Consider the following 26,905-nt stretch of genomic DNA (forward strand, 5'->3'; position numbering starts at 1 on the left):
AAGCCAAACAGTGGGAAGCTGTTATATTAGTTAGTATTAGTATATTATTATATTAGAAAATATAGAAATTACCCTAAAAGAAAATGCATTATTTATGTTTTAATATCATTTTTGTTAATAGACATTGAGATAAAGTTTACCTTTTGTGTATTTACAACAGTGTAATTTGATCAAATTAGTCTACTGCATTTAGCTTGAAAAAACTCTTAATAATAATCTAATTTTAATTTCAACATTTAATACATTAATAGAATTAAAAGTGAATGTTTTTTATTAGATTTGAGCAAACATTAGCTATAATAAAGACCTGCACTTTTTAAACTAATAATAAAAAGAAAGATTAATGATAAACACTATAACAAATGCTCAGCAGGTTTTAAGTGTTGGTGTAAGTATGTTAGTCATCTAACATATAACATTTCAACAAATCCATGTTGCACTGCTTGTAAATAATGCTATAAATCATTAAAAGAAGGTGGTTAGTAAATAGGATTATTTTAAACACACACACACACACATATATACATACATACATATATATATATATATATATATATATATATATATATATATATATATATATATATATATATATATATATATTTATTTTTTTAAGTATGTATAATTTAAAAAATGTGTATTTTTACATGTTAGCTGACTAAAACACATTAACCAAAATTAGTCAACCTCATCTGAACTGAAAAAACTCTGAATATTAATCTTTTTTAGATTTGAGCTAACAAGAACTTTAAAGACCTGCACTTTTTATACTAGTGATTAATAATAAACACTGTAACAAATGCTCAGCAGGTTTTAAGTGTTGTTTTATGTATTTTAGTCATCTAACATATAACATTTCAACAGATCCTTGTTGCACTGCTTGTAAATAATACTTTAAATCATTAAAACTCTCACACACATATATATATATATATATATACACACACACACTGTTGAAGTCAAAATTATTAGCCCCCGGGCCCCTTTTGACTTTTCTTTTATTAAAATTTTCCCAAATGATGTTTAACAGACCAAAGAAATTTTCACAGTATGTCTGATAATATTTTTTTCTTCTGGAGAAAGTCAGTTTTAAATTTTTTAAAGACCATTTTAGGGACATAATTATTAACCCCTTTAAGCTATATATTTTTTTCGATAGTCTACAAAAACAAAACATCATTATACAATAACTTGTCTAATTACCCTAACCTGCCTCAGCCAGTTTTAAATGTTGTTTTTATGTATTTTAGTCATCTAACATATACTATTTTAACAAATCCATGTAGCACGGCTTGTAAAGAATGTTTTAAATCATTAAATTAAAGAGTAGAGTCACACATAGGGTAAATATCACACATTTTAAAAAACTATATATAAGTATATATGTACATTTATACGGTAGTTGACTAAAATACTTTGAAGCTGAAAGGGCATCCGCCGTGTAAAACATGTGTTGATGTTTTCAATTCATTCCGCTGTGGCGCTCCCTTATGAATAAAGGGACTAAGTCGAAGGAAAATGATTGAATGAATGAAATACATTAATCAATACTTACAACTTACTAAGTGTTACAGTATTTATTATTCATAAGATCTATATCCAGAGGAGAAAACTAAAGTTATTTCGTTCATCCCCAATTAATACAATAATATAATTCTATTTATATATTGTGACATGTACGGGTATTTAGGCGGGTCGTCAAATAAAATGTTAGTGAAATTGACCAAAGACTTTTGACACAACACAACCCCGTGTTGAGTAATGTCAGATCTCATTTTCAAAATAAAAGTCCCCGCACCGACATCGCTTGTTGTCAACTTTGAGCTTAATCTTTAATTATTTGGCCTACCTCTTTTACATCTGGACCGAACGGACTTCGATTTCTTTAAATGGCTCTCGTTAAAGACCCACAGGTATGTACGGTTTCAATATCGGTTATTTTTTTGTTTAGTTTACAATGCTGGCTGTGTTTACATTAGCTCACGCGTGTGACTAAACGATCAATCCAGAAATCCCATATGGTTGTTTGACCCAAAACACGAAATCTGCTAAAAGCTTCCTACAGCTAAACATTATATAACGTTACACAGACTCCATGCCGTGCTATTTGACATGTAACATTGAATCTCACTTGTGCGAGTTGACATCAAGCAAGTTTGTTTGTATGAAGGTTTCTGTCGGCATATTGAGATTTGTAGCTGACTGCTAACCAATACAATCCCGTATCTATTAGAATAATTCAAAATACGCTCACATTAACTACATAATAATAACATATGCCAGATTATAGCAAGTACTGTAACCGCCTGGAAGTGACTTTGACTGGATTATGACACAAGACTTTTTACAGAGCCGCGTTTGGTCTTTAATTTTAGTTGCTGCGTCATTATTTGTCATTAACATTTGGATTTGGCATCACATACTGTTTTTTTCCATTCAGTTTGATTCATTCAGCTTCATTTCAGCTCGTGAATGTTTTCTTATCAGCAGTCTGTTCTTTGAACCTGTTCGCAGATAATGAAGGCTGGAGTTTTGGGTCCTCTGAAGTTGTTTGATTCATAGCCTTCAACAGCCACACGAAATGGAGAATCATTCAAAAAGGTAAACTGCGTGGCTTCTGACTTTAATCTATCACACAAGTGTCCTTTATTGAGAAATGATTCAGTAATGTAGTTCCTATTTACAATAAAGCACATTCCCCTTGCCCAAAAAGTATTTTGGCACTTAAATGTATGAATTTAATCACGTTATAACTAGCAAAACAAGTACTTTCTGAAACATTTCTGTCATCATTTACTCAGCTTCATGTTTTCCTGAACCCATCAGATTTTTGTAAATCTTCAAATTACGAATGTAGATGTTTTTAATGTAGCCTAAATGTTTTTTCTCTTTGTTGTAAGTCCAGGGGCCTGTTTCAGAAAGGAGGTTAAGTGAAAACTCAGAGTATTTTAACCCTGAAATGAGAGAAACTCTGGGTTTTCAGTTTCAAAACGGCAGGTTTGTTAAACTCGAGAAAGCAGGGTAAGTCAAGCCTGTTTCTGAAAGAAAGGTAACTTTAACTCAGAGTCAGTTACTGTGGTAACTTACTCTGTGAATCTAACCTGGTCAGAAGAAGGTTTTATTCTCTAAACTCAGAGTTTTTGTCGGTCTCCTCCCCTTTTTTAAAGATGAAGCGGTATTTCTCGCCTTAGCCTTACGTTTCCACCCACCTATTTTAATGCTCATTTTGGATATGTGCATAAAAACGATTGATAGAAACGTCATGATGCACATAACTTTTTAAAATATGCATAAAAACGCGCATAACTGAGTAGGATAAACTTTTATTCGATAGAAAATGTGCGCATAAACTACGATGGAAACACTTTTACTGAACAAATTACAGTATGTACATTAAAAAAAAGATCATGATCATATGATAATGAATGTGTGTAAATGAACAAACCAGCAGGCTGAGCACACTGTAACATGTCTTAAATATTGTTTTAATCATTCTAAAATGCCTGAACTGTTTCAGTATTATAGTGTATATTATTAATTACCTCCGAACGTCTGGTGCGTGTCAAGAGTCTCCGCGTCTCATGGCTTCAGACGCCCCCACGTGTTCATTGTGTTTCAGCATTGTCTTCTGACATCGAGGCGCAAGTACATTAATTAGGCTAAATAAAGAATTAATTGACGCAGCTTCTTCTACCACAGTAAATTCTGTTTTTATTTGGTGCCAGTTTAATCAGAAAGTGAAGATTTTTTTTCTCTTTGACTCGTTGGATGGAGTTTTATTCGCATCTTTTATGCAATATTCCAGTTTTGCACATACATTTATGTAATATATTTGGATAGAAACATAGCTATAGCCTACATTTTAGTCACACACAGAAGAACTGTACGAGAATGGCTTATCCTTTTTTAATAAATAATTAAATTAAATTCACCTTCGACGCACTGTAACTAGATTAATGGGATTATTATTCTTTCTAAAATTTAATCTAATTTTTAGTACTGCTTACCTTCTAAATGTTATATTAAACTCTATCACTTGATCAATAAAAAAGGCAGACACACAAGTGCACTGTTAAATCATTTAAAACTAATAAATGTATAAAAAAAAGTTTTGAAAAAAAATATAAACGTCACAAATTACATTACTTATTTTATTATACTTAAATATTTAAATACTTAAAAAGTGAAATTAGGCATTAACTTGAGCAGCTGTTTTCCACGCTAAATGTCTCTTCTTCACTGATGGTTGCTTCTTTTCAAATATATACGCTCATATTTGCTATAACTTTGCATGAGAACATCAAGTTCAGCTGGAGAAAGAAATGGTGATCTCTTTTATAAGATATTGCCATAGTCACTCGTAATGTCTGCGCTCCATTGATAATGCCTTTTTAAAGTCACGGTGTGCGCGCTTAACTCTGAGTTGGTCTACTCGAAGTTGATTGACCCAACTCAGATCAGCTGTTCTGAAACCGAAAACTCTGAGTTTTTAATCTCTCGGTAAATCAACTCAGAGTTCAAGTTTAAACTCTGAGTTGTTTGAACCTCCTTACTGAAACAGGCCCCTGGTAAGCAAAACTTGTCTACAGAACAAACCATTGTTATACAATAACTTGCCTAATTACCCTAACCTGCCTAGTTAACCTAATTAACCTAGTTAAGCAAGGGGCGGACTGGCAATTCCGGCAAATGCCAGAAGGGCCGGACAAATTTTTAAATGTGGGCCGGTCAGTTCTTTTTTTTAAATATGTATTGTTTTTAAGTGCAGACAGCTTTTATCTCTTGCTAGATGTGATATTATGATGATGATGATGATGATGATAATAATAATAATAATAATAAATGTTAAGCATTTGGCCCAATCGGCAACTGCCGCCTGGTTTCAAGATGGGCCGACCCAATCCGAGGTTACCCATACATAATCAAAATCTGGCAAGAATGTTTTATTATTTCCCCATCTGTAGACTAAATAGTGAATGTGCGTGTCTGTGGGTGGGGCTGTTTCGGTGTGGTAATGTGGGCTGGTGTGGCTACAGTGCCAGGGCTAAATTTTTGTCCCAGTCCGCCCCTGTAGTTAAGCCTTTAAATGTCACTTTAAGCTTTATAGAAGTGTCTTGAAAAATATCTAGTATAATACTTAGTCATCATGATAAAGATACAATAAATCAGTTATTAGAAATGAGTTATTAAAACTATTATGTTTAGAAATGTGTTGGGAAAAATTGGCTCTCCTTTAAACAGAAAATGGGGGGAAAAATAGACAGGCGGGCTAATAATTCTGACTTCAACTGTACACTTTTTCTGTGAATGTATGTTTTAAGTTTTTACTGCACACGTCACATGGTAGTGCTCAGATATATCTAATACGTTCATTCTTTCTCATGTTTCCACAGAGCTCCATCTAAAAACAAGACGTGCCAGTCGTCACCCGAGGACTGGTTTGAGAGAAGGCAGAGATCAGTGGACAATCAGCATGAAGCACCACCAAAAACACACATTTACAACAGCAGCAGCTGTCAAACCAGCAAGAGCACTAATCTCAAGGCCCGCACGGTTCTGAAAGAAGGATTAAACAAGCATATGGGAAAGGTATTATTCTAGCGTGTCGCTTCAGATGCATCGTCACTTCTCTTTTGCACGTTTGCAAACCTGAACCATTTTTTTAACCTTTCAGATAATGAAGGACAACAGAGCTGAGCCTTCCTCTCAGGACAAAAGAATCAGCCGGAGGTCGACAGACAGAGGTGCTTATCGCCCTTTTTTGTCATTTTATTTAATCATTTAAGAAATGTTTATTATTAATTATTAGCTCCTCTGAATTATTAGCCCCCCTATTTATTTTTTCCCCAATTTCTGTTTAACAGAGAGTAGAAAACACATTTCTAAACATAATAGTTTTAACAACTCATCTCTAATAACTGATTTATTTTATCTATGCCATGATGACAGTACATAATATTTGACTAGATATTTTTCAAGACACTTGACATATATATATATATATATATATATATATATATATATATATATATATATATATATATATATTTATTTGTGTTTATTTCTGTGTTTGTTTATTATTTTATTGTTTAATATTTTATTTATTTTTATTGTAGTTAATGACTTAAAACTTTTATTTATTTATTTGTGTTTATTTGTTTGTTTATTATTTAAATTAGTTATTATTTTGTTTTGTATTTCAAAAAAATATATATATTTTTATTGTGGTTAATGACAAAAACACAATAACCAATACTTAAAACTTATATTTATTTATTTATTTATTTATTTGTGTTTATTTAATATTTAAATTGTTTATTTTTATTTTTTTATTGTAGTTAATGCCTAAAATACATTAAACAATACTTTATTTGTGTTTATTTCTGTTTTTTTATTATTTTAGTTATTTCTTATTTTATAAATTTTTTATTAAATTTATTTTTATTGTAGTTAATAACGAAGATACAATAACCAATACTTAAAACTTATATTTATTTATTTGTGTTTATTTCTGTGTTTGTTTATTATTTTATTGTTTAATATTTTATTTATTTTTATTGTAGTTAATGACTTAAAACTTTTATTTATTTATTTGTGTTTATTTGTTTGTTTATTATTTAAATTAGTTATTATTTTGTTTTGTATTTAAAAAAATATATATCTTTTTTTATTGTGGTTAATGACAAAAACACAATAACCAATACTTAAAACTTATATTTATTTATTTATTTATTTTTTTTTTATTTATTTGTGTTTATTTAATATTTAAATTGTTTATTTTAATTTTTTTTATTGTAGTTAATGCCTAAAATACATTAAGCAATACTTTATTTGTGTTTATTTCTGTTTTTATTATTTTAGTTATTTATTATTTTATAAATTTTTTATTAAATTTATTTTTATTGTAGTTAATAACGAAGATACAATAACCAATACTTAAAACTTATATTTATTTATTTGTGTTTATTTCTGTGTTTGTTTATTATTTAAATTAAAATTAAAATAAAATCCTATTTTTAATTTATAATTAGTTTTTATTTTAAATAAATTATATTTATATCAATATATTTAATATATATATATATATATATATATATATATATATATATATATATATATATATATATATATATATATATATGCACAATTTTACTTTTATTCTGTGCAGTTTATTGTCATTTTAAGAATAACTTGTTTTTTTTTTTGTTCTCATTGAATGTTTAATACCACTGAGAAACACATAATATTATGGAAGTGGTTTGAGCTATTTTTTTTGTCATTTTATTTAATCATTTAAGAAACGTTTATTATTAATTATTAGCTCCTCTGAATTATTAGCCCCCCTATTTATTTTTTCCCCAATTTCTGTTTAACAGAGAGTAGAAAACACATTTCTAAACATAATAGTAACAACTCATCTCTAATAACTGATTTATTTTATCTATGCCATGATGACAGTACATAATATTTGACTAGATATTTTTCAAGACACTTAATGTCTAATTAACTAGGTTAATAAGGTTAACTAGGCAGGTTAGGGTAATTAGGCAAGTTATTGTATAACGATGGTTTGTTCTGTAGACTATCGGAAAGAAATAGCTTAAAGGGGTTAAAAATATTGACTTTAAAATGGTGTTAAAAAAATTAAAAACTGCTTTTATTCTAGCTGAAATAAAACAAATAAGACTTCTTCCAGCAGAAAAAATATGATCAGACTTACTGTGAAAATTTCCCTGCTCTGTTAAACATCATTATGAAATAATTAAAAAAGAGAAAAAAATTCAAAGGGGGGCTAATAATTCTGACTTGTTTATCTGGAAAACAATAATAAAGTCAGATATTCTCATTTCTGAATGTGCATTCGGTAATGTCTGTTTTTGTTTTGGTCTCTTTAACCAGCCCACTGCCAGTTTACGAATTCAATTTCTGGGTTACCTTGGCAGAAAATGCAGCGGTTGGGTTCTTCTAAATCATAAAAGTAGCATAAGATGTTCGCAGATATTTAAGAAACGTAAAGAACATACTTGTTTATCTAGAAAACAATAATGAAGTCAGATATTCTCATTTCAAAATGTGCATTTCATGTCGGAATGTCTGTTTTTGGTCTTTTTAACCAGCGCACTGTCATTATACGAAATCAATTTCTGCACCCACTCTGCTTTGACAGAAAACGCCACGCATTTCATTTCAGTCATGAAGGTTGCCTCGATGTATGCTAATACTGCTGAAAATGCGAGTAATTGTGGCCTTTGAAATGAGACACAAATTTAGATTTATAAAACTCTACATGAGGTGATTTTTTTTTTTAAGCAATTCAAATGCTACAAACATAATCATTAGCTGAGCAGTTTACAGTGTGAGGCTCGATCTTCAGGCATGCTCTCAAACTGTCAGTCTGTCTTCAATCTGGCAACCTGCGTCTGCATTTGGTTGGAGAAGGAGCTGAGGAACAAAAAACCCCTCTCCACTATTTTTAATTTGGGCCTATGCTGTAAAAAATCAGTAAATTTGATGTTTTCTATATTTTGTGATTCATGTTTTTATTTTTTCCTCTTTAACTTATGCTTTTGAATTGCATTATGGGACCTTGATTATTCTTCCAACATTATTTAACCTTAAAAAGTTATAGAATAAACAATATGAGCTGGCAGAATAAACATTGTGAATTTTGCTTTAACGCAGATTTTTAAAAATGCATTATTATTATTTTTTTCTGTTTCCAGGTTACAGAGGGACCAAACCTTCCTCAAACCCTGCTGAGAGAGCCAAAACAGCCATTACAAGTGTGAGCACATTCGAAATGAAGCTCGCAGATTTCCCAGAACTGGGTGATTTCACACCCAGCAGCCCTGCAGGAGCTTCTCTGCACCAGGAACCGTCAGTTTGTGCTGGTGCAGTGATGCCAGCAGAGCGTCAGACTTCACCAGCACCCCTTTATAAGGTAACTTTCAAGCCAAAGAACACATTGTTCTGGTAAACACAAGCTGTTTAATTTTGTGCAGGCTTCACGTTACAAAAAGCTCTTTGTGTGTATGGTAATACACAATAAATGCGCTATATACAGTTGAAGTCAGAATTAATTTAATTACTCATTTCTAATAACTGATTTACATAATGTTCATAATGTTTGACTAGATATTTTTCAAGATACTAGTATTCAGCTTAAGTGACATTTAAAGGCTTAACTAGGTAATTAGGCAAGCTAGGGTAATTAGCCAAGTCATTGTATAATGATGGTTCGATCTGTAGACGATCTGAAAAAAATACTGCTTAAAGGGGCTAATAATATTGACCTTAAAATGGCTTTAAAAAAATTTTAAAACTGCTTTTATTCTAGCCGAAATAAAACAAATAAGACATTCTCCGGAAGAAAAAATATTATCAGACATACTGTGAAAATTTCATTGTTCTGTTAAACTTAATTTGGGAAATATTTAAAGGAAAAGAAAAACAAATTCACAGAAGGGTGAATAATTTTGACTTCAACTGTAAATGCACATTACTTACTATTACTCCATGACATATTTTGACAATTGTTGTTTGTATCCAAATAAGAATGTACCAAAACGAAGAACCAAGTCAGCACAGCAAATCTCGTCCAGTGGAAAAAGTGTGGGAAAGTGTGACTCATCATCAGTTGACCCAGCAGGTGAAGATGTGCAAACACGCCTTTTCAAAATCACATTTTACCCAGCTGATATTCTTAATCCACATAATGCAATCAAAACCTGTATGCTGTTTTGGCAACAATCAGAACTGAAGGGTCATTGTTTTATAAAACAGACATGACCTATTATTTTTTTAATCAAAACATGTTTATCTGATCCGAAACTTTGCATTAATCAGCGAATGGGTATTACTGCGTTTACCCATAACTGTATTATGGTAACAAATATATAGGAATTCTTTTAAGTTTCTAATTACAGATGAACTACCCCAAAAAAACTTAATTTCTATGAATTAAAAATCAACTGAAATAGTAATTTTTTGAAATAGAACCATTTTTATGGAGTATATGTTTATTGGAAAAAGGGTGTGAAATATGGAAAAAAATATTTATTTAATTTGTTATTTGTTGGCTTTATTTCTGTTTCTTTTTATAATTTTATTTATTTTTATATTTTTGTGTATTTGAACAGTATATGTGTGTATAATAAATTATAAATAATGTAATAGAATTCCTTAACCAATACTTTACGTGTATTTATTTATTTATTTATTTACTTATTAGTGTTTATTTTTATGTTTGTTTAATGTTTTAATTATTTATTATTTTATTTGTTTTTATTTATTTTTTAATATATAAATACATTAAATTAATAAAATACATTAACCAATACTTAAAACTTATTTATTTGTTTTTATTTCTGTTTGTTTATTATTTTAATTATATTAAATATTTTAATAATAGTATTTAGATTTTTATCATATATATATATATATATATATATATATATATATATATATATATATATATATATATATATATATATATATATATATATAAATTTTTTTTCGTAGTTAATGACTTAAATACATTAACCAATCGGCAAAAAATATTTATTAATTTATTTGAGGTTATTGTATTTTAATTATTTATTATTTTGTTTATGTTTATTCCAGTTAATGACTAAAATACATTAACCAATACTAAAAACTTTAATTTATTTGTGTTTATTTCTGTGTTTGTTTATTATTTTATTTTTTAATGTTTTATTTATTTTTATTGTAGTTAATGACTAAACATTAACCAGTGCTTAAAACTTATATTTATTTATTTATTTATTTGTGTTTATCTGTTTGTTTATTATTTAAATTAGTTATTATTTTGTTTTGTATTTAAAAAAAATATTTTTTATTGTGGTTAATGACAAAAACACAATAACCAATACTTAAAACTTATATTTATTTATTAATTTGTGTTTGTTTAATATTTAAATTGTTTATTTTTATTTTTCATTGTAGTTAATGCCTAAAATACATTAAGCAATACTTTATTTGTGTTTATTTCTGTTTGTTTATTATTTTAGTTATGTATTATTTTATAAATTTTTTATTAAATTTATTTTTATTGTAGTTAATAACGAAAATACAATAACCAATACTTAAAACTTATATTTATTTATTTGTGTTTATTTCTGTGTTTGTTTATTATTTAAATTAAAATTTAAATAAAATCCTATTTTTAATTTATAATTTGTTTTTATTTTAAATAAATTATATTTATATTAATATATTAAATATATATACACACAATTTTACTTTTATTCTGTGCAGTTTATTGTCATCTTAAGAATAACTTGTTTTTTTTTTTGTTCTCATTGAATGTTTAATACCACTGAGAAACACATAATATTATGGAAGTGGTTTGAGCTATTTTTTTTTATCAAATTCTTTTGTTTAAAAATCAATGTGAGTAAAGTTAAAAGTATCATATGCTTTTAAAACTCAATTTAGGTTTAGATCAGGATCCAGCAGTATCCAATCCCAGCGGGTCTTCAGCTCAATCCTGGGCAAACATCGCCTCTCAGCCTCCCAGAGTCATCCAGAAAATCTTCAAAGCCAACACATCTTCTCAGGTAAACAACTGCAGTGGACTCCAGCTTTTTTTTTTTGAGCACGCGCCATACAAAATAGACATCATCACAGTTGTTTTACTTTGTCTAGGAGGATTTATCTGCACAGACAGGAGAGCAGAAAACAGATAAGAAAAAGAGGAAAAGAAAGAAGAAATCCAAGACTGCATCTGACAACACAGAAGAGACACAGGAGGAACATCTCATTCAGCAAGAGCCTCCAAAGTTCGAGGTTGAATATATATATATATATATATATATATATATATATATATATATATATATATATATATATATATATATATATATATATATATATATATATATATATATATATATATATATATATATATATATATATATATATATATATATATACACACACACACACACACACACACACACACACACACACACACACACACCAGGGATGAGCAAACTTGATCCTCAAGGGCCGGAAATTTTCACAGAATGTCTGATAAAATTTTTTCTTCTGGAGAAAGTCTTATTTGTTTTATTTCGGCTAGAATAAAAGCATTTATTAATTTTTTAAAAACTATTTTTGGGACAAAATTATTAGCCCCTTTAAGCAAATTTTTTTATCGATAATCTACAGAACAAACCATCGTTATACAATAACTTGCCTAATTACCCTAACCTGCCTATTTATCCTTATTAACCTAGTTAAGCCTTTAAATGTCACTTTAAGCTGCATAGAAGTGTCTTGAAATATCAAGTAAAATATTATTTAATGTCATCCTGGCAAAGATAAAATAAATCAGTTTTTAGAAATAAGTTTTTAAAAATATTATGCTTAGAAATGTGTTGAAACAATCTTCCCTCCATTAAACAGAAATTGGGAAAAAAAATAAACAGGGGCACTAATAATTCAGGGGGGCTAATAATTCTGACTTCAACATATAAACATTTTTTATTGGCTTATTGCTTTTTCTCTTTTTTTTGTCTTACATTTTTATCGTTAGATTAAATGAACTATTAATGATTATATTTATCATCTGAGTGTTGTTTTTGCAGGATGAAGAGGAGTTTCCAGATCTTTCACTTGCATTTGTAAGTTAATTCTTTTGTTCTGGGCAAATCCTGATGACCCTTAATTCACATAAAAAAATCAAAATATTCACTTCTTTAATGTACCAACTGTTATTATTTTGATTCAGGAAGTCAAAGGACATTCGATGTCTCAAAAAGAAGGATCGTCTCTACATTCGGAGATGAAACACAAAGCCACTAAACCCTCTTCTGCCTCAACGGACACTAAGAAAACACAGGTTGGTGAATGTTTCCAGCACAGTGTTTAAACTCTATCAATACACTTCATATATTATGTAAACACTTGTGAACACTTAAAGGGATAGTTCACCCAAAAGTGTAAAAATCTGTCATCATTTACCTCACTCTCCACTTTCTGTTTGAGTTTTTCCTATTGAACACAAGGGGAAATATTCTAGAGAATGCTGAAAAAAAATTTGAAGGTATTATTTTGGTTCCTACTATGGATGCCTGACAATGCCTGCTTTTTTTTCTTTTCAGAACATCTTGTGTTGTGTTCAACAGAAGAATGAAATTTATGAACGTTTAGAACTAATTGTGTGTGTGTAAATGGTGAGGAAATGATCATTCATGGATGAACCGTCTCTTTTAAATGTCTTGAGTAAAATTAAAATTTACATTGTTGATTTTGCTGGCACATATTGGTATTCTTAAAGTAAATAATAAGTCTGCCTAAGTTAATCCACTGAAAATCTGACCGATTTCTTCTGCTTTTGTAGTGTCTGTCCTTGTTGATGTCAACTTGTTGGTTTCCATAGCAACTGTATATCATTAACCTTATCCACACCTCTGTTACTGAAACAAAGTTTACTGAAACAACATACTGAAATGAAGAGTGTCACAGTGGTGCAGTGGGTAGCACGATCGCCTCAAAGCAAGAAGGTCGTTTATTCGAGCCCCTGTGTTAGTTGGCATTTCTGTGTGGAGTTTGCATGTTCTCCCCGTGTTCGTGTGGGTTTCCTCTGGGTGCTCCGGCTTCCCCCACTGTCCAAAGACAAGCAGTATAGGTGAATTGGGTAAGATAAATTGGCCGTAGTGTATGAGTGTGGATGCAAGAGTGTAGGTGTTTCCCAGTGTTGGGTTGCAGCTGGAAGGGCATCCGCTGCGTAAAGCATTTGCTGGATAAGTTGGCGGTTCATTCCGCTGTGGCGACTCCTGAATAATAAAGGGACTAAGCTGAAAAGAAAATGAATGAATGAATACTGAAATAAATTTTTTTTTTTTTTTTTACCCCTACCCCTTCTCCTTCCCCTTGGCCCTTGAAACCTGTAGTAGGGGGGTGTCGTGGATGAAAGTGAAGAGGGTTGGGGAGTTGAGATGGGGGAGGTGGACGGATGAGGAGGGGGGGATTGGTAAAATTAGGTGCCGGATCAGATTTCAGATGGGGCCTAATCCGGATTCAGGGTATTCTAGCACAAATTAAGCCCTGATCTTAACAATATAATGTGGCAGTAAGACCGTTACTGTTCTGTGTATTTAAACCATGGCCACATTCATCTGTGTAAACACACGCAAACTACATTGCAAACAAAACAACACTAAAACCCATAGAGTCACTTTACAAACAGACAATTAAAATACTGGATAACAAGCCTCTAAGACATCATCATTGTAGCATTTTACAAAAACATAAATTGTTGAGCTGGGAAAATGTCATTAAGTACTCAAACATTTGCCTGTTGTATAAAATCATTCATAGTCTGTCATCCCCACCTCTCAGTCAGTTTGTAAACATCAGGAACAGCACACACAGAGCAACACGAGGGGCAGCCCGAGGAGACTGTATTGCCCACTCCGGAAAGGTACATTTGGTCAGGGTGCTTTTTCAGTTACAGCTGCACAGGAGTGAAATTCTGTCCCTGGCAGCATCAGAGATATAACCTCCTTTAATATATTCAAAAAACATTTAAAAATCTGGTTTATCGAGAATCAGACGTGTCATCATTCCGATTAGATTGAAACTAGCATGTCAGTCAGTCTGTCAGTCTTTATTCATTTCCCCAGGGCAATTTGGTTTCAGCATACAAGCATGTCACACATAATATACAAAAGTACATCATACAATACAAATTCTACCCTAAATTTAAAACTTTACAGCTGTGGGGATGAATGAAAGTTTAAAACGATTTGTTTGACTAATAGGAGTTCTGTATCGAATACCAGAAGGGAGAATATAAAACTCGTGGTGCATAGGATGGGAATTATCTGACAGAATACTCTCAGCTTTACTCAAAACTTGTCTATGGTATAAATGAGCCATGGGCATCTGTTTTTTCCGTTATTTTTCCTCCTAGGTTCACAATTTTCTTCGAACAACTCTTATTTTTCACACTTAGAGAATTGAACCAACAAAGCAAAGAAAAGGATAACGGTGATTGAATGTATGAACTGTAAAACATGCACATGAGTGATTTATCTATACCAAAAGATCTCAATTTCTGTAAACAGTATAATCTTTGTTGCCCCTTCTTACACAACGTATTAGTATTAGCAGAAAAAGACGATATGTTAAAACAGTTCCCAGACACCTATACTGATTAACACTCTCAACATCCACTCCATTAATACAAGTTTTCTTATCCTCAATCTGTCTCCTCTTACAATTAAAATCAATGGTCATCTCTTTCGTCTTAAGAACATTCACTTGTAAGAAAGCCTCCTGACACCAGAAGGAAAAATAATAAATTACAGGACCGTGCATGGAGTCTTCCACGCAAATGTTTCCATTTTGTGCCTACCATCTTAATGATCTGTTGTTTAAATGCGTTTCAACTATTTTGATCTCTTTTACAAAATGTCGGTGTTTTAGTTTAATTTGTAAATATTCGTTTTTAACATCTATATAACGATGTCTATTTTAGTACTTTTTAACTATGTTTGATTGATTGTATAATTCTTGTATTGTTGTTCAGGGACAACAGATGAAAAATAGCCTTCGGGCTAATTCTGGTGCATTGGCAGAAATGCTAATTAATGTACACCAGCAGTCACCAACCCTGTTCCTGGAGAGCTACCTTCCTGCACATTTCAGTTGCAACCCTGACCAAACACACCTGTTTGTAATTATCAAGTGCTGCTTTAGGTACTATTAATTAGTTCAGGTGTGTTTGATCAGGGTTGGGACTGAATTCTGCTGGAAGGCAGCTCTCCAGGAACAGGGTTGGTGACCCCTGATGTACACTGTCCGTGCCAAATAAACAAATAAATAAAAAAATTAACATTATAGCAGACACTGTAAAAAGCTCATTCCCAGCCACTAAACTTTTCTGACAGGGTATTCGAGTGTCAGAATGTTGTGGGACTGCTGTACAGGAGTTATGATTATGGATTATAAATGGCAGAATTTAGCGGTTTTTATTTCAGCGTTTTTTTTTTTAAAGCATGACAGTTATGAATATATTAAAATGTGCTTGTTTGTTGAAAAGATTTGTAATAATGACAAAACTTACAAATATGTGTATCTCCTTACTTCCGTGTGCAGCCATGCTGTCCCTGTAGATGGTGTATTCTGGGAATTTTTCGTACTCCTTGGTTTCGAGTGTGGTCCTGAAAAATCTCTCTTTCGAGGGCCCTTCCTTTTAGCCCTTCCTCTAAGCCAGGGGTGGCCAATCCTGTTCCTGGAGATCTACCTTCCTGCAGATTTCAGTTGCAACCCTTATCAAACACACCTGTCTGTAATTATCAAGTGGATTTCAGGTCCTAATTAATTTGTTCAGGTGGGTTTGATCAGAGTAGGAGCTAAACTGTACAGGAAGGTAGATCTCCAGGGACAGGATTGAGCACCCCTGCTCTAAGTCCTACGTCTTCAAGCTAAAGACAATTAGGAGACCCCTACCCCTTCACGTGAACACTCAAGAAAGGCTAAGGGGTAGAATTGGGCCAAAGTATCTATAACTTCTGGTTCATTTAGACTTTAAAGGGTACCTGTGATGCAAAATCAACTTTTGGAAGCTGTTTGGACAAAACTGTGTGTATAATAGTGTGCACAGTCATATTGGAGTGATATAAACAGGACAAGTCTCTTTTAAAAATAATTCCTGACGTCAAAAAAGGATTCAAATGCTAGTGAATTTGAGGCCCACTGCAGCATGATGTAGAAGTGTGGTTTTCCCCGCCCACCGAATAGATTGACGAGTGTATTAACATGTCTGCATAATAATGCGTATAAACATCTCCGCGGAACAGGATTTGCAAAGAAACTGGAACTTAAAGATCAATTCAGCTCTCTGTGATCAGCTGCACCTCAACAAGTTGAGTTTAAATGGTTTTTTAAACAGCATGTTTGTAATAAAGACGGTAGAATTCACTACTTAATTCATTAGTGCTAGAATGACTACAGCTGCATAGTGTCAGTGAACTTTGTATGTGACTCTTCGTTGCAGAAAGGCTTGAATAAACTCCACCACAAATACGTCAAACTAAATGAGTCCCAATTAATTCTTATCTCAGCAGACGAGTCAGAAGAAGTCAAAAGTTCCAGTACAGCTCGACCTGGGAAACATGCTGGCGTTTCTTGAGCAGAAGCAACAGTCGCAGAAATCCAAACAAGACCAGCGACCGGTAACACTGACAGGTAATTGACTGAGCAGTTAATGTGCATACATTCTCCTTTCTGATTGAGTTAATCAAATAAATTAAGACGATATAGACAACTATGATGTTTGTTAACACTTTTGGAGATGTTAGATTTTTACAATTAGTCATTTAGCAGATGCTTTTGTCCAAGGTGACTTACAGTTGAGGAGCCATTCAGTGATTCAGCAAGAAGAGGCAAAACACACAAGAAGTGCTAATTATGCGAAGGAACAGTTAGTGCTCAGGGAATTTAGAGCTAGAGCAAGACATTTTTCACATTGTTTTTCTGTGATATTTTTTCTTCTGGAGAAAAGTCTTATTTGTTTTACTTCAGCTAGAATAAAAGTAGTTTTAAAAACCATTTTAAGCTCAATATTATTAGCCTCCTTAAGCAATGTTATTTTTTGGATTGTCTACAGAACAAATCCTCGTTATACAATCATTTGCCTAATTTTTTTGTACAATATATTTATTACTGTTTTTTAATATCACAACAAATTACACAATTACAGAATAATAATCATGCAGACACAGCAAACTTTTTACACCCTGTCCTCCCTCCCATCAACCCATTACCTTAAAAAATAAATAAACGAGAAAAAATAAATAAATAAAAGAGAAAAAAATAAACAAATGAGAAAAAATAAAAAAATAAATGAGAAAAAACAAAAATAAATAAATAAATAAATGAGAAAAAATGAATAAATAAAAGAGAAAAAATAAAAATAAATAAATAAACGAGAAAAAAATAATAATATTAAATGAGAAAAAAAGTATATGTTTAAATAAAGAGTGTTTCCTGAGTTTATGTTTAGACCAGGGGTCACCAATCTCGGTCCTGGAGGGCCGGTGTCCCTGCAGGGTTTAGCTCCAACTTGCCTCAACACACCTGCCTAAATGTTTCAAGTATACCTAGTAAGACCTTGATTAGCGTGTTCAGGTGTGTTTGATTAGGGTTTGAGCTAAAATCTGCGGGACACCGGCCCTCCAGGAACAAGTTTGGTGACCCCTGGTTTAGACCATGATACTTCCCTACTCCCTCTAAGCTTGTTCTTGTTGTAGCAGACTGTCAACATTTACATTGTACTTCAGGAAGTTATTAAAAGGTCTCCAGATATCTTCAAACACATTGTGTGTTTCTTTTTGACAATGTATGTGATCTTTTCCATTGACATTATGTGACACCATTTCTTTAATCCACCTTCCTATTCTAGGTTCATTTATATTTTTTCAATTAAGAGCAACAATAATACTTTTAACTTGTAAAATACACGTCTATGAATCTGACCTCTTTGCTTTGTAAGAGAGGGCTGACAGGATATATACCCAGGATAAAAGTCTTAGGATCTAAAGGTAATTTCTTTGATAAAATTTGAAAATTATTTCAATTACACCTTGCCAAAAGGGTTTCCATATACAGTGGTAAAGTGTACCTCTTACCTCATTACACTTTATACAGGTATCTGGAATGTTATCACGTCAAGCTTGTGCAATATAGCAGTTATGTATGTTCGCATTAACCATTTGTACTGTATGAGTTTCAGGCTACTAATGATTTGCCTAATTACCATAACCTGCCTAATTAACCTAGTTAAGCCTTTAAATGTCACTTTAAGCTGAATACTAGTATCTTGAAAAATACCTACTAATATATTATGCGCTGTCATTATGGCAAAGATAAAATAAATCCGTTATTAGGAGCTATTTTGTTTAGAAATGTGTTGGAAAAATCTTCTTTCTGTTAAATAGAAATTGGGGAGAAGAAAATATACAGGGGGGCGAATGATTCAGGAGGGCTAATAATTCTGACTTGAACTGTAAATCAAGTGCTATTCTGTGTTTTAGTTGGAGGAGCTCTGCCTGTCGTCCACAAAGAGCCTTCAGTCCAGAAGAAGCAGTGGCAGCAGGAGAAGACCCCGCACAACCCGCTGGACTCCACCTGTCCTTCAGTGAAGAAAGGAAAACAGAGAGAAGTCCCTAAAGCCAAAAAACCAACACCACTCAAACGAGTAAGTCCATTCTTCATTTAACCCTCCTGTTGTCTTAAAATTCTGTAAACACCATTCGCCCTTCAGTCAAGAATGACCCGTCTTCACTAAACATTTACATTTAGTCATTTAGCAGACGCTTTTATCCAAAGCGACTTACAAATGAGGACAAGGAAGCAATTTACACAACTAGTGCTGTAGGCAAGTTTCAGGTGTGTAAAGTAGAGGTGTGAACCTATACTGGTCTCACGGTTCGGTTCAGTTACGATTATCATGCTTTCGGTTCAATTCGATATCTCGGTGCATCACGGTGCATTGACAATGCTTTCTATTTACAGTGTTATATTTTAGGGGGGAGGCTATAACAAGCTATCTGTATAAACACACAGACACACAGCACCACACTGTCTCTCATTCTAACACATTCACAAACATAGACAGCAGCAAACAAATAAACAAACACACACACACACACACACACACTTAAGCCCTCGCTACAGGGAGAGCTCGCGCTGAGCGGAGCAGAAAAAAAAAAAAAAAAGAAGCACTTTTCCGACGGTCCCTTACTGAGAGCTCCTCTCAGCACGAGCTCTCCCGGCTAAACACATATCGCAAGGGCTCAAACGGAGCATTGCTCATAATGTCGAGCGAAAAAAAAAGACAGCTGTGAAACATAACCAGCTTTGTCTTTTTGTAGCAAACACACTTTAGATCTTTTTAGGGTAAGAGCTTTTTGAGTTATTGTCGTCTATAACTGAATGTGTGTCAGGAATATCGAAAACAAAACTAACTGAACTGCGCTCATTTCTGGTGCCCCTCTGGATATACAGCGCCCTTAGCATTTGCCTATGGTGCCTATGCCACGGGCCGGCCCCGAGTTGGCTGAGTGTTGTAAATACTCGCGCTCACCTCCCTCGCAACAGAGCGCATAGGAGATAAATGACGGCAGTACATAATAACCGATTATGATTATTACTGAACCGATACCGAATTGTCCGCATCTGCATCGCGGTGCACCGAAGAAACAATTAATTTTGACACCCCTATTGTAAAGTGTAAGTTTTTTTTTTATTTTTATTATTTTTCTTATTTTTTAGTACAGTTAGCGGTGGAGCCAGAGAGGCAATTGCAGATTAGGAAGGGAAGTAGAGACTAAATAGTTGAGTTTTTATTCGTTTCTTGAGTTATCTGCCGTTCTGGTGCAGTTAGGGAGTTCATTCCACCAACTGGGCAGATTGAATGCGAGAGTTCGAGAAATGTGATTTCTTCCCTTTTAGGGATGGAACCACGAGGCGACGTTCATTCACAGAACGCAAATTTCTGGAGGGCACATAAATCTGCAGAAGTGAAAGCAGATAAGGAGCAAAGCCAGAGGTCGCTTTGTAAGCAAACATCAGAGCTTTGAATTAAAATAAAGCAGCTAAATTTAATTTAAATCCTCAAATCTATTTTGCATGAAGAAACAGCCTCATCTTAAACACAAACACTGTGAATGTCTAGGTTCCCCCTCATCAGTGTGCAGTATTTCATCAGTGTTTAATCAAACACTCATTTTTGACTAAAGTAAAGACTATATAAGTACATGCATAAGTGTAAAATTATTTTAGTAAGATGGTATTAATAAAAAATTAAACTAGCGGACTCTTATTGTGTGTATGTGTTAATGTGCTTGTAGTTTTTGTGGTGTAAAAATGAACAAAATTGACAACAGTTGTACCCTAAATGTGTACAACCCTCATGAAAATATTCATTCAACTATTCCGGTAAATGTTTTACTCAGTGGATGCCCTTCCAGCTGCAACCCAGTGCTGGGAAACACCCATACACTCACATTTACACACAAACACTCCTACACTGCGGCCAATTTGCTGTATTTAGTTCACCTATAGCGCATGTCCTTGGATAGTGGGGGAAACCAGAGCACCTGGAGGAAACCCACACCAACACGGGGAATACATGAACACTCCACAAACTCCACGCCCAGCCGGGACTCGAACCAGCAACCTTCTTGCTTCGATGTGACAGTGCTAACCATTGAGCCACCGTGCCGCCCTCTCATGAAGATATGAACATAGAAATGATCAAATAAAATTCTAATGCTGGGGTCACTTTAGAAAAAGTCAAACATCCCCCAAAAAACATTGTTTAGTTTATTTTTTTTCCCCATCTTAAAATGGTCATTTTGACCCTTAAGTCAACAGAAGAATTAAAGTTCCTTGGAAAGAAAAAAAAAGCTTTTTTTTTGGTTTATTTATTTATTTATTTATTTTAGACTAGATTAAAGATTTCTAATGCCATCAAACAGAACTAAAATGTCATTTATGTCTTTTGAATATTCTGGTAGTAATGAAATAACACACTCAAGTGTGTTTTTGATCTGCTTTGTAATGTATTTTTCAATCTGAACATTTGAGGTGATTCTCCGGGAACGAGAGGAGAGGAAACAGAACCGGCTGCTTGAGGAAAGAGACCCGTCCCGTGTGGCCACTGAAGCGGTAGAAAAGGAGACCAGTGAAAACCCTTCTGAAGCGAGTCTGCCTGAGCAAGAACATCTTGAGTCAAGTATGAAACGCAGCACTGCAGTGTTTTTACATAAACCATCAATGCGGAGGCTGCTTAGGATGCAGTTGAAGTCAGAATTATTAGCTCTCCTAAATTATTAGACCCCAAGTATATTTTCCCCCAATTTCTGTTTAACGGAGAGATTTTGTTCAACACATTTCTAAACATAATAGTTTTAATAACTCATTACTGATAATTGATTTCTTTTATCTTTGTCATGATGACAGCACATAATATTTGACTAGATATTTTTCAAAATACTAGTATTCAGCTTAAAGTGACATTTAAAGGCTTAATTAAGCCAGTTAGTGTATAATGATGGTTTGTTCTTCAGACAATGAAAAAAAACAATTTTGCTTAAGGGGGCTAATAATATTAACCATAAAATGTTTTTTTAAAATGAAAAACTGCTTTTATTCCATCCGAAATAAAACAAATAAGACTTTCTCCAGAGGAAAAAATATTGTAGAAAATACTGTGTAAAATTCCTTGCTCTGTTAAACATCATTTGGGAAATATTCGAAAAAGAAAAAGAGTCACAGGAGGGCTTATAATTCTGACTTTAACTGTATGTTATATTGTATTATTGTCTTTCTTGGACACGTCAGTGATTTTTGAAATGCATGGACAGCAAGGCCCAATCCCAATTCTATTTTTGTACCCTGAAGCCGCCTTTTCACTGCACACGACAAACGACAAGCGACAGACCGGAAGTCATTCATTTCCAATGGAGAGCAGTCCGGGAGCTGCGTTGAGTTCCGATCATCTCCGTATGCGTAAAATTCGGATCCGAATTGAGCTGCGGATCCGTTGAAATATTTGAACTCCTGCGACTAGACATCATGCGAACTGCCGACCGGATATAATGTATTCCAGTTTTGTCCAAGCAGATCCGTGTGCGCGAGATGAGAAATAGGAGTTTATTTGGTTATTTTTTTAATCTAAAAAGTCTATATTAAAAAAAAAAAAAACTTTCTGTTCATAAATGTAAGTAAGAAAGTAATAAAAATATATATTTTAATGTTGTCTCCACATTCCCTCCAATATTATAGCGGTCTATGAGTTTCTAGTATTCATTCATTCATTAAACCATGTAAACGCACATAGAAGAAAGGCTCTTGCTTTTGCACTCCTTTAATTCGGACACCGTGTCAATCAGTTTCTCCCTAACGGTGCACGACAACACTGAAAATACTGTGCGGCTGCCACAAGGGGGCGTATTCCGACAGTCGTGTTTAAATGTCGTGTGCAGTGGAAAGGCGGCTTGAGGGTGAAGGGCTTCAAAATGTACCCCTAAGAATTGGGACAGCACTACAGCACCTGCACACGTCATCATATATCATCATGATCTCTTGCTTCATGTGAGATCAGACGAGAGCGACTGCTGTAGTTATTCCAGTTGTGCTATTTTTTTGGTATTTATCTTCAGGAAATGACTGAAGGCATATAGTATGTTATCAATGATCTAATGTGGCAATAAGATTGTAACTGTACTGGGTATTTACACAGTGGCCATATTCATCTATGTAAACGCACCAAAAACAGCATTAACATTATAGCAGACACTGTAAAAAGCCACTAGACTTTTCTGACAGGGTATTCGAGTGTCATCGGGTGACAGAATGTTGTGGGATTGCTGTACAGGAGTTATGATTATGGATTATAGGTTGCGAATTTTATTTTTATTTTTTATTTTAGAGCTTTTTTTTTTTTTTTAGAATTTTAGCGCTTTTTTTTTTAAAGCATGACGGTAAAACACGAACGCGGTTATGAATATATTAAAACATGTGCTTGTTTGTTTGTTTGTAAAAATTCATAATAATGACAAAAAAATACTAATTTGTGGAACTCCTTACTTCCGGGTTCAGCAATACTGCCGTTGTGGCTGGTGTATTCTGGGAAATGTTCTTACCCCTTGGTTTCGAGTGTTGTCCTGAAAAATCTTTGTTCGCAGGGGTATTTACCCTTTGCCCTTAGCCCTACGCCTTTAAGCTAAAGAGAATTGCGACAACCCTACCGCTCGACGTGAACGCGCAAAACGAGGGGTAAGGGAAATGGGAAGGGCTAAGGAGTAGAATTGGGATTGGGCCTAAATGGTGAAATTGACCTGTTTTAGATGCTGATGACAAAGCTGAAGACATTGGTGTTAAGGATTCAGAGATTGAGCAGCCTGCTTCACCTTCTGATGACAAGTTGGACGACGGCTTGTCAGAGAATCCAACACTACAAACCGAGATTCCCAATTCCAATCCCATATCCAAAGTTCCCAAAATTCACAGCAGGAAGTTCAGAGAGTAAGAAAATCTGTTTTTAAAATTTATGCTGCCTTTGTTTATTTATTTTTTTATAATAATAATATTATTATTATTTTTTGTTTTTTTTGTTTTACCATTTAGTTTTTTCTTGTTTTTTATTTTTGTAGCTATTTGTTTTAGTTTTTTGTTTCTTTTTTTGCTTTGCATTTTTTTCTTTGTTTTGTTTTACATTTACTTTTGTTTTGTTTTCTTTGTTTTAAGTTTGTTTAGATTTTTTTTTCTTTTGTTTTAGTTTTTTAACTTTTGTTGGTGTGTATTTATTATTTGGTTATTTTTGTTTTTTGTCTGTGGGTTGTCATTAGCTGTGTTTCCATCCAAAGATGCAAATTAAATGTATGCAGAAAACTGGAATATCACACCAGCTTTGTTGTTTTTTAGTTTGGGTTTTATTGCTTTGATTGTTTTACTAATGCTTTTTAGTTTAGCTTTTTTCAATTCAATATTTATTCAAGTTTTGTTTTTTATTCTTGTTGTTTTAGTTTGCTTTTGTTTTGTTTTTGGAGCGTTCTGTTAGTTTTGTTTTGTTTTTTCATTGTTTTGTACTTTTTTGTTTTACTATGTTATTGCTGTCTTGTTTTTCATTGCTTTGTTTTGCTTGTGCATTTTTGTTTTTAAATTCTGAAGTATATAGTTATTAATTTAAAGTTTGGTTTTTATTCTTGATGTTTTAGTTTTACCCTTTTTGTTTTTGTGTTGTCTTAGTTTTGTTTTTTCATTGTTTTACTAAGCTGTTTTTAGTTTCTTTCACTGCTTTGTTTGTTTTGCTTTTTTCAATTCTGAAGGGTATATTTATTCAAGTTAGTTTGTTTATTTTATTCTTGTTGTTTTAGTTTTTGCTTTTGTTTGCCTTTGTTTTTCTTTTCTTAATTTTGCTTTATGCTTTGTTTTTGCTTTTGCATTTGTTTTTCATGTCTAAAATAAAAGAAAATGTTTATTGATAACAGATTTTCTTTTTTCTTTGAACTAATTCTACAGCTACTGCAATCAAGTGCTCAGCAAAGATGTAGATGAGTGTGTGAGCAACTTACTGAAGGAGCTGGTGAGGTTTCAAGATCGTCTCTATCAGAAAGACCCCATGAAGGCCAGGATGAAGCGCAGGCTAGTCATGGGCCTACGAGAGGTGCTAAAACACCTCAAACTCAAGAAGGTCAAGTGTGTCATCATCTCGCCCAACTGTGAACGCATTCAATCAAAAGGTGGAGTGAAATTACAGCACCAAACTTGCATTGAGATTTGTGTCACATCTGTAGTTGTTGCTGATGAATGTGCTGCTCTTTGATTCTTAGGTGGTCTAGATGAGGCTCTTCACAATATCATCGACACGTGTCGTGATCAGAGCGTCCCGTTTGTGTTTGCCTTGTCGAGAAAGGCACTGGGCCGATGTGTTAATAAAGCCGTCCCGGTCAGCTTGGTTGGCATCTTTAACTATGATGGCGCACAGGTAAAACCAGAAGTTCTTGTTGTAGTTGCGATATTCAATAATAAGCTCTTATATATGAATTATTTTTAAATGAAGAAATAAATTTTCCTTTTATTGCTAACCCTGCTTGCCATATGAAACAAAGGCTAGATAAATAAAGGCTACAATGCAGATCTTGATGGTCAGTTCTGTTTTTATCATCTGATTTATTATTGTATGTGGTTTTTTTTCTGACATATCGGATTCGTATCGAATAAATTTACACATATGAACGAGGCCTAAGTCTCAGCTTTCAAATTTTCAAAGTTTTATTTTAGCGGCAACTTCCCAGTATCCCTCATCAAGCCAATATGGCTTGACGGTACCTGCAATTCATCTGCTGGCCACTAGAGGCTGGCTCCAAAAGGCAGTTGGTCCCATAGACTCCCATGTTAAAATTCCAAACTTTACAGCAAAGATAGTGTTTACATCCTGATGATTGTTATGTGTATGTATATTTATATATAATATATTTTTTTTGCTGTTTGTTTAGTTTTTCTAGTTTTCTTTAGTTGCCTTTTTTTGCTTTGCTTTTTTTTTTCTTTTTTTTAAAAGTTAGTTTTGATTTTCTTTGTTGTAGTTTTTTATCTTTTGTAAACATAGGTGTGAATTTATTTAGCTTTTGTTTTTTGTGTGTTGTCATTAGCTGTGCTTCCATTCAAAGATACAAATTAAATTTATGTGCAAAGCTGGAATATTACATAAAAGACGTGGGAATAAAGCAGAGTTTTCATTCCATGAGTCAAAGAGAACAAAATTGTCACTTCCTGATTAACTGGCGCCAAATATCAACATTGAAAACTGAATATTCAATAATAAGCTCTTATATATGAACTATTTTTAAGTGAAAAAATAAATTGCTAACCCTGCTTGCCATATGAAACAAAGGCTAGATTTACAATGCAGATCTTAACGGTCAATTCCGGTTTAATTACTGTATCTGTTTTTTTCTGACAAATCTGATTCGTATCGAATAAATTTACACATATGAACGAGGCCAAAGTCTCAGCTTTCAAATTTTGTAAGTTTTAATCTAGCAGCAACCTCCCAGTATCCCTCGTCAAGCCAATATGGAAGTAACTGAAACTGCTATTCATCTGCAGGCCACTAGAGGCTGGCTCCAAAAGGCAGTTGATTCCGTAGATTCCCATGTTAAAATTCCAAACTCTACAGCAAAAATAAAGTGTTTACATCCTGGTGCAAATAATTGTTTTGGTCTTTTTAGGATTTTCAAAGTTTGACTCTGACTAGTAAGTCTAAATAAAGGCTTTATAAACAAAGTCTAAAGACTGCTAAATCGCCAGTGTGAGACTGGTTTAATGGTATAGTAATTTCTGTGATCATTTACTCACCATTAAG

General features: G+C 33.0%; 2 protein-coding genes across 8 annotated transcripts in view; one reads left to right on the forward strand and one right to left on the reverse strand.

Moving 5' to 3' along the window:
* hip1rb (huntingtin interacting protein 1 related b) overlaps positions 1-26,905 on the reverse strand; it is a 346,918-nt gene that overhangs the window by 157,304 nt on the left and 162,709 nt on the right. The gene's annotated exons all lie outside the window — the stretch shown is intronic.
* secisbp2 (SECIS binding protein 2) overlaps positions 1,813-26,905 on the forward strand; it is a 31,130-nt gene continuing 6,037 nt past the window's right edge. For 3 of the 7 annotated variants that reach the window (XR_015490222.1, XR_015490223.1, NM_001442554.1), the window contains 16 exon segments: positions 1,813-1,913; positions 2,515-2,601; positions 5,394-5,589; positions 5,675-5,744; positions 8,724-8,941; positions 9,556-9,649; positions 11,458-11,579; positions 11,668-11,808; positions 12,612-12,647; positions 12,755-12,865; positions 17,097-17,220; positions 19,068-19,231; positions 21,625-21,772; positions 23,889-24,066; positions 25,063-25,283; positions 25,374-25,528. Coding sequence is in view for 3 of the 7 variants with exons in the window: in NM_001442554.1 (NP_001429483.1) it covers positions 2,582-2,601; positions 5,394-5,589; positions 5,675-5,744; positions 8,724-8,941; positions 9,556-9,649; positions 11,458-11,579; positions 11,668-11,808; positions 12,612-12,647; positions 12,755-12,865; positions 17,097-17,220; positions 19,068-19,231; positions 21,625-21,772; positions 23,889-24,066; positions 25,063-25,283; positions 25,374-25,528 (1,998 nt within the window). In the remaining 4 variants the exon portion in view is untranslated. 7 annotated transcript variants of the gene reach the window in all.

Source organism: Danio rerio, chromosome 5, assembly GCF_052040795.2.
Source record: "Danio rerio strain M-AB ecotype USA chromosome 5, GRCz13ab, whole genome shotgun sequence".
Lineage (NCBI taxonomy): Eukaryota > Metazoa > Chordata > Actinopteri > Cypriniformes > Danionidae > Danio > Danio rerio.